The sequence below is a fragment of the Neovison vison genome, chromosome 7 (assembly GCF_020171115.1).
Source record: "Neovison vison isolate M4711 chromosome 7, ASM_NN_V1, whole genome shotgun sequence".
Taxonomy (NCBI): Eukaryota; Metazoa; Chordata; class Mammalia; order Carnivora; family Mustelidae; genus Neogale; species Neogale vison.
Window position 1 is genome coordinate 130,990,439 of NC_058097.1, and position 21,429 is coordinate 131,011,867.

Sequence of the window (21,429 nt, forward strand, 5' to 3'; positions counted from 1 at the left end):
GAACCTGGAATAGGAAAAATGAACAAATCATAAATCTAGGCTAGATAGAACAATTTCTGAGTTTTTAGACTACAAGAATTTTGGACTTTGTGGGTTTCTCTGAGCTTTTGACTTTTTCAGGGCCTCTTTCTTTTTTTCTCCTCTTACCCTGTTTAATTTGGGGGTTGTCTTGGGGAAAAAATTGTTTTATATTAAGAAATTGGTAAGGCTTAGGAGGAAATAAAACTCTAATTGGCAGTTTGAAATTTATTCTAGGTTTTAAATATTCTGTACCCAATTCATTGTAGTGGGAGTGGGGCAAGGGAGGGGGTGCGGGGGCTCACACCATTAAGCAATTCTTAGCCATCAGCTGGGTTTCCTACAAATTCACTCGATTCTGACACTGTCTACCCAGATGTAGCATCAGATTCCATAGGGTAAGGGCTGAGTTCCACAAGACTGCCTCCCTCCACTTCAGAGGCTAATCAGAAATCTAGCTGTGCTTTCGACTGGCTATCCGTCTTTTTCCCCTAATTTCCTCTTCGGGTTTAATTAATATCCTGGGGCAGCTAACAAAACTCAGGGAACTAGTTAATTCACTAACTTACTGGTTTATTACAAAGGATACAAATCAGCAGCCGGATTAAGAAATACAAAATGTGGGGACGCCTGGGTGGCTCAGTTGGTTGGACGACTGCCTTCGGCTCAGGGCGTGATCCTGGAGTCCCGGGATCGAGTCCCGCATCAGGCTCCCAGCTCCATGGGGAGTCTGCTTCGCTCTCTGACCTTCTCGCTCGTGCTCTCTCTCACTGTCTCTCTCTCTCAAATAAATAAATACAATCTTTTAAAAAAAAAAAAGAAAAAGAAAAAAAAGAAATACAAAATGTGGGGCGCCTGGGTGGCTCAGTGGGTTAAAGCCTCTGCCTTCAGCTCAGGTCATGATCCCAGGGTCCAGGAATCAAGCCAGCATTGAGCCCACATCGGGCTGTCTGCTCAGCAGGGAGCCTGCTTCCTCCTCTCTCTCTCTGCCTACTTGTGATCTCTGTCAAATAAATAAATAAAATCTTTAAAAAAAGAAAGAAAGAAATACAAAAGGTAAGGTTGCAAACAAAGGATTTGTATCCTCAGAGTTTGGGGGCCAGCAGCCTGGCAAGTGGGAGCATTCTAGTTTACCACCTCTAAGCTTGCTGAACCCCCCTCCTTTGGGTTTCTGTGGCAGCTTCATTACCATTAATTGATTAAATCATTGGCTATTGGTGATTGATTCAACCTCCGGTCCCCCTGTCTCCTTGGAAATCTTGGGGTGGGACTAAGTTCCAGCCTTCATTTCCTGATTTCCATGTTGGTTTCCTGGCAACCAGTCCCCAGATTTAGGTTTGGTTTGAAAGTCACTTCATTAACATGACAAAAGACACTTTCCTGGCTCTTAGTATTTAGGAATTTCCGGGTACTAGGAGCTCTGCCAGAAATGGGGACTGAGATTAAACCCGTATTTCTTATTATAAAATCGTAGTATCATGATTTTGATCTTGGAAAATGTAAAGGGTTAGCTAAACTTCATGTTTCTAAGTTTTTAAAGCTAAAATGTGAGGATTTAAAGGGAAGTTTTATCATAGCGTAAAAGATAACACTGTTTTCTAGGATTTCTTCTGGACTCTTTCTTAGATACTGAATATGGCTAACAAAGTAGAGGAGAATAAGAAAGCTCTTACTGGAACCACATGGTTCCTGATCTAGCCACAGGGAAAGGTACTGCCAACTGTAAGGGAAAGAAGACATGAGGAGGGTTACCTTTGATACATTTGGAGTTTAATCCATTTGGTGATCAGATTTTATCCTTCATATAGTTCCTGTAAAATATTTTTAGTGTAGGTGTATTTATGAACATCACCTGTTATTTTATTTGAATAAGCCATGAAATCAGGAGACTGGCAGTTAGGCATTGATTTATTTGAACAAATAATTCCGCCTCCCTTTAAAAAGTATAAAATGTTTTTAAATATATATAAATGTTTTATAATTGGCTATCATGGATTTTTGTAGATTGAGTTTACAAAGTCTTCAGCTAAAGATAGGTACAATTTTTTCTCAGTTATTTTAAGAATTACATAGTGGATGTTTATTCTTTCACATTATAGCCTTTAAATCTGCAAGACAGCAGCCATCCCGAAATGTTGCTACTAAGAATTATTCAGAGGTAAGATGAAAAGTTTTATAGTTGTGTGTTTAATAATTTATGCTTCCTGCGTTTTGAATTGTCAATTCTTTGATCTACAAAGTAAATGAAGAAAAAGTGGGAAACATTAAAGCTGGACAGAATATTATAGGTTATCCAGACCAAGGGTTTCTAGGACTTTTTTTTTTTTTCTTTAAATACTGGATCTCGGGGTACCTGGGTGGCTTAGTGGGTTAAGCTGCTGCCTCCGGCTCAGGTCATGATCTCAGGGTCCCGGGATCGAGTCCCACATCGGGCTCTCTGCTCATCAGGGAGCCTGCTTCCCTCTCTCTCTCTATCTCTCTCTCTCTCTGCCAGCCTCTCTGCTTACCTGTGATCTCTCTCTGTCAAATAAATAAATAAAATATTTAAATAAACAAGTAAATAAATAAATAAATAAATAAATACTGGACTGGCTCAGTCATTAGGCTTTTGCCTTCGGCTCAGGTCGTGATCCCAGGGTCCTGGGATCAGGCCTGGCATTGGGCTCCCTGCTCAGTGGGAAACGTCCTTCTCCCTTTCCCTCTCTTCCTTTTTGTGTTCCCTTTCTTGCTGTGTCTCTCTCTGTCAAATAAATAAAAATATTAAAAAAAAAAGTACTGTATCTCATGACTAGGAACCCATAAATGTGTGTTTACAGTAATATTTTTGAGGATAACATTGTTGAGCCAAAAAGGTCCATGCATGGAAAATTAATATTGAAGATTGGAGTTCAGTGCACGTAGAAGTCTTATTTAAATCTGGCTTCCTTTTGTTACTTATCCTCTCATGATACCATGGTTTGTTTGCTGATGGCTGGGAGCTAGACTCAAGACAAATTAAGCAGTCAGAATGTAAGGACCTCTGTCTTAAGCTCTAGATACAATAACATAGGCCCTCTGCACTTCCTTTGGATTACAAGATTTTATATGCGTTTGATGTGTCTATTACCTTACTTTCAAGACCCCCATGTCTTTATGCCTAAGGCGGGGCTCTTGCTTCTGTGTCAGGGTTTCTCCATAGCAGCACTATTGACCAGATAAGTCTTGAACCAGGTAAGTCTTACTGGGAGGGACTGTCTTCTGCCTTGTGGGGATTTTAGCAACATCTTACCCTCTATCCTCTAGATGCCAGTCAAATTATGTCACTAATTATGACAGTCAAAAATGTCAGAGACATGTCCATAAGTTTCCAGAATAATAGCCATTATCACCTGCAGTTGAGAATTTGTGTTCTGTATCATACCTGCCCCAGCAGCATTCTCTCAAATTTCATTCTTTAACTCTTGAATATGTGACAAAAGTTACCCACCCTTCTTTTCCAGGAAACTTCTCTGCTCTGATTTCATTTTGTCCTTTTATATCCCTTAACCTCATCTTTTTCTCCCTTTCTTCCTGTTGTTGCTGATGTGTGGGTGCCAGTGCTAATAACTATTACCCTGAGCTCCATTTTATTATTTGCTTTCAACTATTGCCTGCTGTCACTTGCAGATCATCTAAAAGCAAAATTAGCACACCCACAAAGTAGCTTCTTTTCTGGATTTTTTCTCTTGTAAGTCAGGAACGTGAGTTCAAAAGTAATAAGTTGTGCTAAAATAGCTTTTTTTTCATTCATTCATTGTGGTTACACAGTGGTAGATTGGAGGAGCGTTGAATACCTTTGATTCCTTCAAGGCACATAAGACAGTCTTCTTGTGGTTTTATGACAAAATGCAGAAACATTGGCCGGATTCATAGTTTCTTGGACAACTACATTTAACAATTTTTTATTAATAGTTTTAGGTCAGCCTGGAGGGGGAGCTCTCAGGTACTGTTTTTTCACTGTTTCATCCTTGGCTTTATTCCTTAGCTGAAATCGCTTCTTGGCCTTTTGGCTAAGATCAAGTGTATTCCTTAGCTGAAGATGTAGCTAATGTGTTATTAAGTGTCAAGATAATACAAAATGTAGAGGGATAAGTAAGTAGTATTTTTTTTTTCTTTTTTCCTTTTAAAAAAAAAAAAAAGATTATTTATTTATTTATTTGACAGACAGAGATCACAAGTAGGCAGAAAGGCAGGCAGAGAGAGAGGAAGGGAAGCAGGCTCCCTGCTGAGCAGAGAGCCCATGTAGGCTCAATGCTGGCTTGATTCCTGGACCCTGGGATCATGACCTGAGCTGAAGGCAGAGGCTTTAACCCACTGAGCCACCCAGGTGCCCCAGTAAGTAGTATTTTAGATGATAGAATCAAGAATAACAAATATCTTGGGGTGCCTGGATGGCTCAGTCAGTTAAGTACCTGCCTTCGGCTCAGGTCATGATCCCAGGGTCTTAGAATCGAGCCCTGCATTGGGGCTCCCTGCTCAGCAGAGAGCCTGCTTTTCCCTCTCCCTCTCCCTCTGCTGCTCTCCCTTCTTGTGCTCTCTTGCTCACTCTTTCAAATTAATAAATGTTTCTCTAGGTACCCCTGTTGCCATGGTGTTTAGGGGAAGAGTGAGCTCAGACATGTATAGAATACCATTTGTGATTGAAGAGTGACATTAGAGGGAAGTCAGGTTAAGCTTCAGGTTTTGGTTGTTGTGGTTTTTGTTTTGTTTTAAGATTTTATGTATTTGAGACAGAGAGCATGCATGGGGGATCCTGGGAGGAGGAGAAAGGAGCAGAGGGAGGAGAAGCAGACTCCCCACTGAGCAAGGAGCCTGCTGTCGGGCTCCATCCCAGGACCCCAGGATGATGACCTGAGCTGAAAGCAGTCCAGTCGCTCAACCAACTGAGCCACCCAGGTGCCCCAAACTTAAGTTTTAACAATTGGTTTCTTTCCCTTTTTTCTGACTTTTTTTTCTAATCTATTAAAAATAATTTTTTTGAGATAAAACTATTTATTTTTATTCAGATAAATTCCCATAAAATCTGTTCACTGTTTTGTTTTTCCCCTTAGGTGATTGAGGTGGATGAGTCAGATATGGAAGAAGACATTTTTCCTACGACTTCCAAAACAGAACAAAGGTAGGTGCAGTGATTTCCTGCAAGAAGAAACACCCGAAAAATTTTAAATCATCCAAAATTCTACCTATACATTTTTCTGTGTCATAGAAGTTTAACAGATTTGTTCTCAACTGGCCAAGTAAATAGAGAAGTGAAAAAGAGAGCAAAGCCGGGTTCATAGAGATGACGCGGCATTACTGCAGGTACTTTTCAGTGAAACTTAACCTCTGATTTGTTTCCTTTTGCCTTTATTATTCAGGGATTTTCCTGATGGAGTTCTGTGTTCTCTCTAATGAACAGAGTATTGTATTTTTTTTATTGTATTTTTCTAAATATTTGATTTCAGCTTCTCTTTCATATCGCATTTTTACATACTGCGTTTCACAGGGTGCTGTGCCAGACACTAAAAAGAGGATCACATGGGCTTTTCCTGCATTTGGAGCGCTCGTTTGCTTCTACATGCCCCTTTTGGTTTTTGCCATTTTTGCTATTACTTGGCTTGATGCACTGTTAGCATTTCTCTGTGTTAGGGCTTTAGGTGGACACTGCTTAACTGAAGCTCAGTTAATGAAAATTTCTACTTAAGAAAATAATCAAGAGCTTTTTTTTAACTCTGATTTTCTGTGTGAGCGTTATATGAGGTCTGATGGGGGACAGAATAAATGTTTTCACATGGTTACTGCCTTTAGGCAATGCAAGTTATAGTGGAAAAGAGAGATGAACACATTTCAGTCCATTAAAGGATGATGAATCAGTACATAATTATGTGTGAAATTTTATGATACAGATTAGGTGTGAGTGCTCATAGGCTCTTGGAAAATGGAGGAAGAATTATGGGCTATGAAGGAAGGAAGCGTTTTCTAAGGGAGTAACATTTAGCTGAGGTTTTGAGATAGGAATCTGGAGCAGCGGGGTGGAGAAGGGTAGCTGAGAGTAATGGCCTGAGCAGGAGTTGTTAGCGAGAAGGAAGAGAATGAGGAAAAAAACGCTGCCTCAGTGCTTCACACTGGTTTCATGATCTCAACCTTGTTTTCATTACCTAAGGATAAAAATTAAATTTGATTTAAATTAAAAGAACAAGAGAAATTAAATACTAAAGAATGAAATTTTGCTGGGTAGGATTGAGCTTGGGAACGGCCAAAACCATTGTAGTATCTCAGATTTTTCACCTACCTCATCTTTTAGAACCAATTTTCATTCCTTGTATGTGATATTGACCCTACAGAGAATACATGCTTTATGTGAATTAAGGATCTGTGTTGGGAAAATCGGTATATGTAGTTCCGCATCCATATATTTATTCAGTTACATGTTATGCTAGGAGCTGAGGGTAGAAATATGGAAGAAAAGTCTCCTTCCTTCGAGGAATTTCCACTTTAGCAGTATGCTAATTACGAGGCACTAATAATCCAACAAGGTAAATGTTTTATTCAAGTGTAATGAAATCTGAGGGAAGTGGCACTGTCTTCTAGAATAGGTCATCGAAGGCTTTACAAAGAAAGTAGGTAACATTTGGGTTGATGATCAATAGGTGTGTAAAAATGTTTAAAAGAAATTTTCAGAGAGGAAGAATTTCTTCTCCCCTCCAAGGTCTTTCTGGCTGAGCTAAGAACCACATTAACATGAGACAGATTAATAGGAGGGAATCAAGTTTAATTTCATACATAGGGGGAATCCACACAAACGTGGAAATTCCAAAGACAGACAAAATGAGGTATGTATGTCATTCTGAAATAAGGGAGTAGAACATCAGTGGACATCAGTGGGAAAGAAAGCAATTCGCAGGAAGGGGAAAGACCGTAAGTGCTTGGTAAACGAATGTTTGCCGGGCCACTCAGAATCAGTAGGACAGAGAGGATTTTGATCAAACAAAATCTTTGCTGGGCTCCTCCCTGTCTACCATACCTAGTTCATACTGTAATATGGTTACCTACCTATGGTGATAGCTCTCTTCCTGGAGCAGGTCCAATATCTAAGTCCTTTTTAGGTGTTTGGGGGAAGGTCCTGAATCTGCTGAGTTTTGATTGCATTTTAACTCAAAATAATCCTCATGTCAAAGTAACCGATGTTGGGATGACCTACTGTTGGCCCCTACAAAATTATCAGGGTGCAGCAGTAAAGAGTAATGTCACAGGCCACAAACATCTGCTTGAAAGAGAGATCAGGGAAGGCCTCTGAGGAGATCACCTTTAAGGTAAACTCTTCAGGTGCCTGGGTGGCTCAGTTGGTTAAGTGTCTTGTTTATCTTTTGCTTGGGTCATGATCCCAGGGTTCTGGGATTGAACTGCTCATTGGTCTCCCTGCCTGGTAGGGAGCCTGCTTCTCCCTCTCCCTCTACTGCTCCCTCTGGTTTTTCTCCCTCTTTCTCTGTCAAATAAATAAATAAATAATATATATTTTTTTAAACTGGAATCTTGCTGAGAGACTTGGCCTTGCAAGAAACAGAAGGAAGACCACATACAGAGTGCCTCTCTTTTGTTTGTTTGTTTTTCTTTTTAATTTAAATTCATTAATTAATATATAATGTATTCCTGGTTTCAGAGGTACAGGTCTGTGATTTATCAGTCTAATATAACACCCAGTGCTTATTACCTCCTGTGCCCTCCTTAATGTCCATCCGCCGGTTACCCCATCCTCCCCACCTCAGCAACCCTCAGTTTGTTTCCTATGATTGAAAGGCTCTTACGGTTTGTCTCCCTCTCTGGTTTCATCTTGTTTTATTTTTTCCTCTCATCCCCTATGATCCTCTGTTTTATTTCTTAAATTCTACATATGAGTGAGATCATATGATAATTGTCTTTCTCTGATTGACTTACTTCACTCAGCATAATACCCTCTAGCTCTGTCCATGTCATTGCAAATGGCAAGATTTCATTTTTTTCCCCTGATGGTTGAGTAGCAGTCCATTATGTAAATACACCACATCTTTCCATTCATCTTTTGGTGGCTACCTGGGCTGTTTCCATAGTTTGGCTATTGTGGACATTGCTGCTGTAAACATTGGGGTGCAGGTGCCCCTTCAGTCACTACATGTATACACTATATACATGTATACAAATATATTTCTTCCCTGCAGAGAGACAAACCATGTGTGTGTATATGCGTGTATATGTAAATACCCAGTAGTGCAACTGCTGGGTCATAGTGTAGTTCTTTTTTTAACCTTTTGAGGAACCTCCATACTGTTTTCCAGAGTGTCTGCATCAGCTTGCATTCCCACCAACAGTATAAGAGGTTCAACATCTGTCATTTCCTCATCTGTTAATTTTAGAATTCTAGCCATTCTGATTGGTGTGAGGTGGTATCTCATTGTGGTTTTGTATTTTCCTGATGCTGACTGATGTTGAGCATTTTTTTTCATTGGTCTGTTGGCCATTCTTATGTCTTCTTTGGAGAAATGTCTGTTCACATCTTCTGCCCATTTCTTGACTAGATTTTTTGGGGTTTTTTTGGTGATGAGTGATAAGTTCTTTATAGATTTTGGATACTAGCCCTTTATCTGATAGGTCATTTACAAATATCTTCTCCCATTCTGTAGGTTACCTTTTAGTTTTGTTGACTGTTTCCTTTGCTGTGCAAAAGCTTTTTATCCTGATGGAAGTCCCAATAGTTCATTTTTGCCTTTGTTTCCTTTGCCTCTGGAGACGTGTCTAGCAAGAATTTGCTACAGATGATGTCACAGAGGTTGCTGCCTGCGTTCTTCTCTAGGATTTTCATGGATTCCTGTCTCACATTGAGGTCTTTCATTCATTTTGAGTCAATTTTTTTTTTATTTTTATTTTTTTTAAGATTTTATTTATTTATTTGACAGACAGAGATCACAAGTAGGCAGAGAGGCAGGCAGAGAGGAGGAAGCAGGCTCCCCGCAGAGCAGAGAGCCCGACGGGGGGCTCGATCCCAGGACCCTGAGATCATGACCCGAGCCAAAGGCAGTGGCTTAACCCACTGAGCCACCCAGGCGCCCTCGAGTCAATTTTTGTGTGTGGTGTAAGGAAGTGGTCCAATTTCATTCTTTTGCATGTGGCTGTCCCATTTTCCCAACACCATTTGTTGAAGACACAGTCTTTTTTCCATTGGAAATTCTTTCCTGCTTTGTTGAAGATTCGTTGACCGTAGCGTTGAGGGTTCATTTCTGGGGTCTCTACTCTGTTCCATTTATCTAATGTGTCTGTTTTTGTGCCAGTACCATACTCTCTTGATGATTACAGATATATAATAGAGCTTGAAGTCTGGAATTGTGATGCCACCAGTTTGGGTTTTCTTTTTCAACATTCCTTTGGCTATTCGGGGTCCTTTCGGTTTCCATACAAATTTTAGGATTAATTTTTCCAACTCTGTGAAAAAAGTTGATGGTATTCGATAGGGATTGCATTAAATGTATAGATTGCTCAGGGTAGCATTGACATTTTACCAATATTTGTTCTTCCAATCCATGAGCATGGAACATTTTTCCATTTCTTTGTGTCTTCCTCAGTTTTTCTCATGAGTGTTCTTCCCCCCCCCCACCAAGATTTTATTTATTTATCTGACAGAGAGAGAGAGAGAGATCACAAGTAGGCAGAGAGGCAGGCAGAGACAGAGGGGGAAGCAGACTCCCTGCTGAGCACAGAGCCTGCTGTGGGGCTTGATCCCAGGACCCTAAGATCATGACCTGAGCCGGAGGCAGAGGTTTTAACCCACTTAGCCACCCAGGTGCCCATGAGTGTCCTGTAGTTTTCTGAGCACAGATCCTTAGCCTCTTGAAAAAGAAAGAAGCTTGACTATAGGTTAGGAGCCAGTGACCAATCCATGGAAAAGAAGGGGTTTGAGATAAGAATAAGAAAAGCGGGAATAGATCATGAAGCAGTAACAGTTGAGCAGGGTAAGGTATTTGGACTTTATTATAAATGCAGGGAAATCCATGGAAGGATTTTGAGAGAGTTGCACCATCTGATTTACATTTATGAAGGATCCGTGTGGTACAGGAGGCAAAGTACAAGCAGGCTGACCTGAAAGGAGTGTGTATAGTCCCCAGAAGAGAGATGACAGAGGCTTGTACGAGAGCGGTAGCAAGGGAAAGGGAAGCAATAGATGGTTTCAGGGCATATTGGGAGGTAGATGTGACAGAAGTCGGGGATGTATTGACTATCTGGAGTGAGGGGGAATGAGGTGTCATGGTTGGTTTCCAGGTTTTCTACTTGAACTCTTAGTGCCATACACTGAGAGTCATCAAAGAAGAGAAATAGATTTTGGTAAGGGATAATGGGCAGAAAATCAAATAATTCTGCTTTAGATGTGGAAAGTTTGAGATGCCTGTGAAATTTATATGAAGGGGGTGGTGGTAGGCAATTGGATATATGAGTCCGTAGCTCAGATACAAGATTTGAATGATACCTAAATGTCCTTCTCAACAGCATATAACAGATACACAGATACTGAACTTGAAGCTGTTAGAATGGATTGATCACCTTACAAGAGAAGGTAGAGAAGAGAGGGCTTTGTGTTCTAGTACCTGGGTTTTAACCTTTAGAATTTAGGAAAAGTAGGAGCAATGAGAAAGACCCAGAAGAGTTTGACGTTGCCAAAGCCAGTGCCGGCTTTGGTAGAACAAGTGCAAAATACCAAGACAGGCTGAGGTGCAAGTCAGGTTGTGTATTTGTGATCTATAGTTGAGGATAATTGGGTTACTTGAGTTACTGTCTTAAACTGGAGTCTTCTATTAGTCAGGACACCTTAGGTTCTTTGGTCCAGTAAAAACCTAACTCAAATTTGCTTAGGGAAGAGGAGATTTATTGAAAGAATATCTGAATAAGTCAGTCCATCAAAGGAAGAGTCCCTTTTAGTACTTGCTTGATCATTCTTGTCTTTGTGAATTAAAACACACACAAACAAAAACAAGTGTAGCTTTCTGAGGTTTTTTTTTCCCCCCAGTAGTGCATCAGTAGTCAAGAGGAAATGGAAAGTTTAGGTTGCATGAGGTCCTTATTTTTCATTATTAGAACCAACAGAAATACTATTTTAGTATGTTTGACATAGATTTTAAGGGTATTAAAGAAAAATACCTTGATTTTTGTTACCATTTTGTGTTGTCTACTTTTCAGTAGAATAAATGTCTGTCGCTTTCTTATTTACTCCTGCGGTAATAAGAATAACTGAATTGTTTATTCTTCTGAGCCTTTACATGTGAATTAGCTTGTGTGGTGCTCACATGCACCCCAGGAGGCAGATGAAGCTGTAACTATCCCATCATCTCTTGGAAGAAAGGGAGGCACAGTAGGTTAGTGGCTTACTTACTTACAGTGGCCAAGCTAGTCACAACAGCCAGGGGTTCTGCTGCTGCTTCACTTCACTTGAGATTCACCTCTCAAACCACTGTGCAGGCAGTAGGAATCATTTAAGTGATGAGAGGCAACTTAGAAATTAATGTTTTTGGCAGCAGATCAGAAATCAGCCAGGGCAAATTTGTGTTTCTGATGAAGCAAAGACTGACACAATTTTGGTGGGTTTTGAAGACTTACTTACTAATGGCAAGGTTTGTATGGTTATTTTGATTATTTACAGTATTTAAGCTCTAAAACTTAACAAGGTATGGGCCTTGTACAAGTTGTTTTACTTCTCTGTGCCTCAGTATCCTCATTTATAAAATGAATTTAATAGTATTTACCCCATATCATTAGGAGATTTAAGTGGGTTAATACTTATAAAGTGCTAAGTGTAATGCCTGACACATAGTAACACAGTAACAGCTCTATAAGTGTTCATTAAATAAATTAAATAACAGGCTAGGGAAAATAGAACAAGAGTAACAGGAGAAAAGGTAAGCAATAAAAGCTCCATAATGCCCAGCAGTTAATTTGGAAAAGGAAATAACCTAAGGACTGTAAAACTGCCTCCTGCCAGATGGGTAACAGAGAGCCTACTTTTCCTTGGGAAGGTTGTTCCAGACTTTGTCCTTGTGCTGGCAATAAGAGGGCCATTCAGGTTTGGTAGAGGTACCAGATAAACCGAGGATCCTCCCTCAAAACATGAATAAGAGGGGTAGAGTGAGGGGTGGTGGGGAGGGGCAGACAGTGAGTGGTGGGAAGCTTGCATTTTTGTGGCATCTGTGATGTGCCAGGCACAGTATTAGGCCAGTTTTAACATGTCACCTTGTGCTTACAGCTGACTTCTTGGCTGAACATCTCTAGGCTGAACGCTCTGATTTATGGCCCTAGATCGTATTTGAACAAAAAGGGGAAACAAGCTTACAGCTCCTCGCACTCAATTTGATACACTCTCTCTTTTTATTGAAGATAAATTTTTATTGATTTGAAGCAAATCAAATTAAACCTTTTCTCATATCCAGGATAAGGCCCATTTATTCGACCCAGCAATCAAAAGAGTATAACCATTTCTTTCCCTTTCTACTGTTGATTTCTAGGGCTGGGGGTCCTTCACAGATGAGATCTGTAAGTCTCTGGAGCCCCCTGATGCAGAACTTAGGACTCTTGCTGTGATCAGATGAGCCACTGTCCGTCATAGTTGACTGGCTCGTTTCTGGGTCCCATTGGTTATTTGGGGAGACATCAGAAGCCAAGTCAGGTCTCAGTGGGTTTTTTCCCATAAACCAGCCCCCGGGAAGAATGGGTTCACCTAACTTCCGCCTCTTTGGCACTGTGGCTGTATGCTCTTGATGACCTGCTTCCTGTCACAGATGGAAACAAGTCAGCAACTGATCAGTTCCCGTTTAGGCCGAGTATAGAGAGATGGGTATGTCCCAGATGGATCGCTTGATAAATTTCCTTGATCTCTACTTCTAAAGCTGTGTTGTTGCTTCAGGTTTGCTTCATAGATCCTCCTGTTCTTTACTTTTATGTAGAAGAACCTGTGGGTTTTTTCTTTCCTTCTGACACATGCCCTCTTGATTCTCAACCCACTTGTCCAGACAAGATCTTCAGATACACTTCAGACGTACTTTTGCTGTAACATCCCAGTGCATGGTAATAAATTAGTAGCTAAAAGTTTACAAATGCTGCTTTCATTTAAGACTGGAGTTGGCAAAGTTTCTTAAAAGGCCAGATAGTAAATATTTTAGGCTTTGTAGTCCAAGAGGCAAAGCTGAGGCGATTATGTAGATATTTGTAAAACCATTTAAATGTACCCCATTTCAAAACGGGAAAACCATTCTTAGTTCATAGGCAGTAAAAAACCAGGCTGGATAGACTGCAGTGACCTGATCTAAGAGGATTTAGAATTCCTACTGGTAAAAAGACATACAAACGTGAGTTCCTTTACCACAAGTTAAGCTTCATAAGGAGGGGAATCATGATCTTGTTTGCTGATATTTCCCAGGGCCTATCAGAGTACCTGGAAAAGAAAAAGCTCTCAGTGTATATTTGCTGTTTGATTTGGATCGAACATGAATAAGACGAGCAGTGAGCCCTAGAAAATCATGAGCCTCCCCTGAAATCCCTTTATCTTGTGACAGAAACATAGCTGGTATTTGAATACAAATATTTCCACATTCAATTTTCAGGAGTGGGGGATCATAGTAGATGCATGTTAATACATGCTAAGCACTATAATAAGCAAGGATCGGTGTAGTGTTTAATAGATGTCAGGCAACTGATTTAAGTTTTTTAGCATATTAACATAGTAATTCTCTAAAAACTGATTACTATCCTCATTTTATGGATGAGAAAATTGAGGCAGAGAGGCTAAGTAACTTGCCTGAAGCCACATAGCTAGTAAATGACAAAATTGGAATTCAGACCCTAGCTCCAGAGTCCTTTTCCTCACCATTACAGTTTTACTGTCTCTAATGCAGATTGAGGGAAGGGATTAGCTATTTTTACTCATGGCTGCTACTAGAATGAAAAATTGCACTTAAAAGGGCTCATGAATTCTCTCGTTCATTTTCTATGTTTTTCCCATGTTTCTGCCTCAGGTGGTCGAGCGCATCATCATCAAGCAAGTGCATGTCTCAGAACCAAATAGCTAAAGGAGTTGATTTTGAATCAGATGAGGTAATAAAGTAATATTGTTAAATTTTCATCAATTTTCAGCTGTTTATAAAATTTAAGTAAGGACTGCTAAGCTAGTTGCTGGAAAAGATTTTTTAAAATACGTGCATTGATAGCCTTCCTTTAAACTGTACTTAATGTTAAGAATCAACAAGTAGGGGCACCTGGGTGGCTCAGTGCGTTGCCTCTGCCTTCAGCTCAGGTCATGATCCTGGGGTCCTGGGATTGAGCCCCACATCGGGCTCTCTCCTCAGCGGGGAGACTGTTTTCCCCTTTCTCTTTCTCTGCCTGCCTCTCTGCCTACTTGTGTCCTCTGTCTGTCAAATAAAGAAATAAAATCTTTAAAAAAAAAAAAGAATCAACACGTAATGTTTGTTGGGTACCCATAAATCTAAATACTCAGCTATAAAAGACCCGTCAATTTTAAAAATATGATATCCTGAATTCTTAATTAATTTGCCCTGTTAATCATGGATCAGAATAGTTTTTCCTCCATTTCTGTCATTTATATTTGGAGAAGTGATGATGATATTCTAGAAGTTTTTAATGTTACTTTAATAAAATATTTATTAAGTACTTGCTACATGCTTTACACATTTCATATATAAAAGGGTACACGGTGGTGATTTTCATTTATGGAGGGGTTCAGATATTGACTAAAGTGCCACATGACAGGACGTGTGAAAGAAACTCCAATTTATGTCCGGGCCATAAAACTACCACGCCTCTTCTAAGCTGGGGGAGAAGGAATAGAGAGGCCGACTCAAGACTAGCCTCTCGGCTTCACTCATCTGTTCATTCAGCTGTGTTAAAGCCTGGCATTTCCCGTTCCTCCACGGCAGCCCGTTGATGGGCCTTTGCTAGTTTTTGTTGAATTGCTTTAATGTGTTTTTCTTAGCTCTGTAACCCCTTTCCTTTCTTTCTTTTTTTTTTTTTTTTTTAAATTTTTGAAAGATTTTATTTATTTGAGAGAGAGTGTGCAGGCACAGGGGAGGGGCACGGGAAGAGGGAGAAGCAGACTCCCGGCTGAGCAGGGAGCCGCACCCAGGACCCTGAGATCATGACCTAAGCAGAAGCCAGACACCTAACTGACTTGAGCCACGAAGGCACCCCATTTCTTTATTTTTATTTAAAAAGTTTTTTAATTGTGGTACAAACATACAGGGTAAAACTTGGCATCTTGGGGTGCCTGGGTTGCTCAGTCAGTTAAGCATCTGCCTTTGGTTCAGGTCATGATCCCAGGGTCTTGGGATCGAGCCCCATATTGGACTCTTTGCTCCTTGGGGAGGCTGCTTCTTCCTTCTTCCTCTCCCTCTGCTCCTGCGTGTTCTTTCTCTCTCGTACTCTCACGCTGTCTCTCAAATAAATAAAATAAAAACTTTTTTTTTTTTTTAAAGATTTTATTTATTTGACAGAGAGAAATCACAAGTAGGCAGAGAGGCAGGCAGAGAGAGAGGAGAAAGCAGGTTCCCTGTGGAGCAGAGAGCCCGACGCGGGACTCGATCCCAGGACTCTGGGATCATGACCTGAGCCGAAGGCAGAGGCTTTAACCCACTGAGCCACCCAGGCGTCCCTAAAATAAAAACTTTTTTAAAAAGATTTCTTTCTTTCTTTCTTTGACAAAGATCACAAGTAGGCAGAGAGGCAGGTGGGGAGGGGGGTGGTGAGGGAGGGGGAGCAGGCTCCCTGCTGAGCAGAGAGCCCGAGGTGGTGCTCAAACCCAGGACCCTAAGACAATGACCTGAGCTGAAGGCAGAGGCTTATTAACCCACTGAGTCACCCAGGCACCCCAAAATAAAATCTTAAAAACAAAAACAAAAACAAAAAACAAAAACTTGCCATCTTAAACATTTTTCAGTGTGCAGTGCACTAGTGTGAAGTATATTCATTTTATAGTGCAGTAGATCTCCAGAATTTTTTCATCTGGAATTAAAAATCTCCACCCACCAGCAACTCCTCATTTCCCTTTCCTCCCAGCCTCAGTAATCACCATTGTACTTTTTGTTTCTGTGAATTGGACTGCTTTAGATACATGCTATAAGTGGAGTCACAGTGTTTATCTTTTGGTGACTGACTTATGTCACTTGGTGTGCCCTGCAGGTTCATCCCTGCTGTCGCCCTTGACTCACACCTTTCGTTTTGAGCTTCCGCTCTTGCTGTCATGTTCCTGTATCCCAGCTGGGGTTTTGAACCAGCTTGAGGAGACGACTCACCAGCAGTTCAGGCTGCAGAGAACAATGGCAGCTTGAGCTCAAGCTCCCTATGAAATAGTACCATGTTTCCTCCAGGAGGGAAGCAAGCAGTTGTGGTCATTTGTTCATTCCAGTCATGTAGATGGACATGTTAAATGTTAGAGATTTGGATGTAGTTCATGTTAACTGCAAAGAAAAGCAATTAGCAGGTTATTATGCCTCAAGTTGGATTTATCTCTCATTTTTAATAAGTTCTGCCGTTGTTAATAGCAGAAAATGAATCAGTTATGTGAGTCAATTTGTATTTTTCAAGGCATTCATTTCTCACTAGAGATAGGTAACGTAGGTAACAAAGGGTAGCTAACTTAGTCTAACACCAAATAATTATCCCTTTTTATTAATGTCTTCAAAGAAACAAATCAGGGGCACCTGGGTTGCTCAGTCAGTTAAACATCAGCCTTCGGCGATCCCAGGGTTCTGAATTGGGTTCTGTACTGGGCTCCCTGCTCAGCCAGGAGTCTGCTTCTCCCTCTCCCTCTGCCACTTCCACCTGCTCGTACTCTCTTGCTCTCTCTCCCTCTCTTAATTAATTTAAAGAGAAAGAAAATTTACAGGCAAATTTTCTTTCTCCTGGATATTTAGCTAGAGAATACATCAGAATCCATTTTAAATTATCCTCATCAAATTATATAATTTGGGCTTATCTGAGGTTTGTTAATTTTCCTGCTCTTACTGTGCATATAATCTTTGGTCTCATTCCAGCATGAGAACTCTTCCATACTGCTGCTTTTTCCAGAAAGATACTTCAAAGATTGATTTGCTGGGTGTCTTTTTGCAGCAGTCTAAGAGTAGCTGTCTACTGCTGGCATGAAATGGGTAACAGGAAATAAGAATTATAGCTATTTCTGAGGTCCTGTGCCTTCGTATTTGGCCAGGGGGGTGAGTTTCCAGAATATTAGGTAACATCAGTAATAAAATGTGATTGGGAAAAAAACTTCCAAAAAGCAAACAGAAATGACTTGAAGAGTATTAACTTTCCTGGCTTACCCATACTTTATTTGCCTTTTTTAAGGTTAATAATTGAGAGAAATGTATTTGGTATATATTGTAGGGATACACACACACACACACACACATATATCAGGATCAGTTATTTTCAGTGCTTGCTAAGAATTTAACTGACTGACTTACTTCCACAGTGAAAGAGCTACCAGGGAAGGGAGGAAAAGATAAATGAACAGACGGTTCATATCCATAAATCAAAGAGAAAAATGAAAGGCACCTCACGTGAAAGGACGAAATGGCTTTTATTGATATTGTTGTTTACCCGTGAGCATGTCTGTCTTGTCTGGGTGAAGCATGGAACAGTCACTCATGTAACATTTGTGTGTCATTTCAGGATGACGATGATGATCCTTTTATGAACATGAGTTCTTTAAGAAGAAACAGAAGATAATGTATTTAATATAACTTTGAAGTTTTCAAGGTTCAGGAAAAATCAAAATGTTGCAAGCTGAGAGTTTACAGTTGAAGATTTTTAAAGTACTGCTGTTAACTAAAGAATTTGAAAAAGATGTACTTATCAGGGAAATTTCATGTATAAGAATTTATGTTTTGGGGTATCATTTCCTGAACATGACTCCTTTAATTGAGATGCTTCCCAGCTCAAGAACGTACAGAATAAGATTGGTTCTCCTTATTTTTTAAATCTAGTTGTTAACATTACCTGGGGCTGCTCTATAAAATCAGAATGTTACTTTCCTCACATGTGTTAGTGTACGTCTTACCGAATGAGGGTTTTGCTTAAATACCATTCTTGAGAGTAAGGATTAAAAGAAATCTATCACTGTATGTTTCTGCTTCATGATCAAAGACTACTAGTATTTTAATGTAGTTACATTTAGCCAAAGTTGAGGAAAAGAGCTTATAAAATTTGACCCCTTTATAATTTTAATAAATTCTAGAGATTCTGGATTTCCTCAAGGACAATCTTTTTGAAACTGTGCCTAAGCTCACTGTTCATTACTATATATTGTTCTTTTTCTAAAGCTTGTGATAGTGTCAGACGCTGAGACTTTGAATGTTAGAGGTACCTTATGTTTTGAAAAATTAGATATATTTGTATTTAAAAAATAGAAAAATCTCAGAATTAAGTTTTTTATTTTAGTTGTAGCAAATATTTTTAAAAGATTGGGTTCCATTAGTCCTTTTCTTCATTCTTCATGGTTCTCTCGTCCCTTATTCTGGAGCTCTCTCATCTATTTCTACAAGGAAAAGTGTTAAAAAAAATAATAACTTATTCTAACTGTATTATTTCAAAAATATTGAAGAACTTTTTTAGATAGAGTGATCAATTGAGCATTATATTAGATGAAGTACTGAACTATAACTTCTGTGGACTATCAATGCCAAAATTTTATATTAATAATATTTTATCTTAGCATCAGACATGGCTAGTTCCAGACATTTTAGTGAAGCAGCCTTGTTAAGGCCACATTTTCTCCCATCCAAGTACTGGCCAATCCCAATTCTGCTTAGCTTCCATGATCAGGCACATTCAGGGGGTATGGCCGTGGGCAAGCTTGTATTTCTTTACTTGTGTTGCAGGGGGTGGGGGAGGCAATAACGATTTGACCTTTTCAGATTTAAGCTGAATAATTCCATCTCCATCTTAAGACTGTTAACACACCCCCTGGAGTATTTCTTGTTTTCATCTCTGATGTAGCTGTATTTAAAGACTTCCTAGGGAAGTCACAGATCTCGGTGGTACAACAGCCTGACATTTCTTCACTTATATATAGAATTAAACACTCGACTGAGCAATATTCATGATTACTGGCATGGTCACACCTGAACTATGTCAAATTATAAAAGAAAATTTGCAAAGTGGCTTTCTCCATATTATAGCCCTTTGACATGGCTTCGGTCAGAACTGGGATATAACATTCTGTGGGATGAACTGGGATAAAAAATCTGTTTTAAATATTTTTAAAAAATATATTCTGTATCAACTTGAGCATAAAGATTAGGTGAGCCGACAGCATTAACCCAGCGAAAGGCATTATCCTGTGAAATATTGTCAGGACCATGTCACGACATCTTGACTATTCCCAGCATCAGCGAAGCCGGGAATGAGAGTTGCTTCCTGTGTAGAATGGAAGCTGGTTTGGATGGGGGCGTCCAGGCAATGTAGGCCCCATGTGGGGCAGGGTCAGCTGATGACTCTTCTCTCCTGCCACCAAGATGTGCCCATGTGGGGATCATCGCGAAGGACAGTCACAAAAGCATGCTGACAGCTTACGAAAAAAGAAGACTTTTTCTCCAAAAATTGCTCCATGATATGACAAAGGTAAATTCGGGTACAGAAACCATTTCTTCCCCGTAAGCTTTTAAAATTACAAAACCAGAAAAGTTATGTGGCTTAATAAGGAATGATAAAGTGAGCACTCATAACATTTCTATGCCGGTCAAGAAATACACCATCACTTGTGCCCCGGAAGCCCACTGAGTGTTCTGACGTCTCCTCCGGCTAACCAGTCCTGACTTCTGTCATTAAGAAGCTCTTCCTTTTTGCCACAAGGTGGTGCTTCTGCCATTGGATGGCAGATAGGATGATCCAACAGCAAATCTGAAAGGAAGTATAGTTTTGCAGTAAATTTGGAACCTATGCAATAATACTAAGCCTATGCAGTAATACCAAATTAGCCTTCTAATCTTAGATGTAAATTGCTTTACATATTTCACCTGGCTCTGCCTGTGACTGAGGAAGTTGCTAGTTCAATAAATTTTACAAATACTGGTTCAAGAAGAAACTGTTTTATGTTTTAATAAACAAAGAGAAAAACCCTTTATTAGAAAAAATAAAGACTCGCATTGTAAAATTTGTCTTTTGAAATGTACTATATTTAAAAATAACTTTACCCCAATGTAATCTGACTTTTTAAATCTATCATGCATTTAATTCATGGTGTTCTGTAGCTTTTTTAAGGCTTATTTCCATTAGAATTATTGTAAAAGTTTTGTAGAATAAAGGTTTGTGTTTTAAGTCCGAAGAACTTCCATATTCTTGAATGAAAAATGTCTGCATTTTGTTATTTGCTTATCCCTTTCAATACTTTTTTTAACTCATTGTTTATTAGCTAGGTCTGAAGACACTAGAATGTTAGTTTGAGCTCTGTAAAGCCAGTTAACATTGCTTGCTATTGCCAGCACATTTGTGTATCTTGACTGTGACTATTCACTAGAGCTGGTTTTAGCTGTTTTTAAATTATAAAGGCAGTGAATATTCTTTAAAATTCAAACAGAGCATATATTAAAAATATGTATATTTCCCTGTAATCCTCTCCAGACTTAACTCCCAACAATTGGGTACACATTTCTCCGATTACTTTAGCATGATCACTGACCAAAATTGAATTGGAACCCTCAGTTACGTGGTCACATTTTGAGTCCCTACATCGAGGTGTATTTTCAGTTTGGTACTTGACGTCCTGATGTTTCCGTAGCTGCTTTATCACCTCTCTTGGTCAAACCACCATTGTCTGTTCTGAGGGATAACTACTGTTTTTCAGTTCATCATTGAAAGGTTACCACTCCCTTTGAGTCAGATGCAGGAATGTTTCATCTGTGTGCCTCGCCATCAAAAGCGGTAAAGTGATTTTCAAAGGGCTCTTCGCCAGTGATGGCACATGACAGTGGGTTAATTTAAGAAACAGGCGCAGCAGGTGTCAGGCTGGTTGAGCCTAGGCCACGTTCTGCTGCTTCGTGCCCCTCTGTGTCCAGTGATTCACGTGGAGCTACCAGAGCTATGGCAGTAAGTACTCTTGATCACGTCTCCTGTTTGGTTCCAGAGATTCCATGTTTATTGTATTTAAAAATCAGTATTTGCTCAACTGCAAGTTACAAATTTAACTCCAGTCTACCTATTAGCGCATTCAAATCGATTACATTGATGTATCTGGACTTGGAGCAAATTTGCCAAAGGCAAAAAGCTGTAGCTTAATAGGGTGGGAGGCACAACTGCATTTCTTTTGGTCCTTTGACACTGTAAATAGGATGCACTAAATGAAGTTCTCCATTTTACATTATTAAAATGTCTTTCTAGGGGCACCTGGGTGGCTCA

General features: G+C 39.8%; 1 protein-coding gene across 3 annotated transcripts in view; it reads left to right on the forward strand.

The window, feature by feature from the left end:
* The window catches only part of MRE11 (MRE11 homolog, double strand break repair nuclease), an 82,428-nt gene extending 62,069 nt beyond the window's left edge, over positions 1-20,359 (forward strand). For 2 of the 3 annotated variants that reach the window (XM_044258295.1, XM_044258296.1), the window contains exons 17-20: positions 2,118-2,176; positions 5,088-5,155; positions 14,040-14,118; positions 17,707-20,359. In XM_044258295.1, the coding sequence (XP_044114230.1) occupies positions 2,118-2,176; positions 5,088-5,155; positions 14,040-14,118; positions 17,707-17,763 (263 nt within the window). In that variant the 3' untranslated portion in view covers positions 17,764-20,359. Of the gene's footprint in view, positions 1-2,117; positions 2,177-5,087; positions 5,156-5,242; positions 5,351-14,039; positions 14,119-17,706 lie in introns of those variants that run through there. The other variant, XM_044258297.1, reaches the window with a different exon arrangement.
* Positions 20,360-21,429: the final 1,070 nt, after the last annotated feature.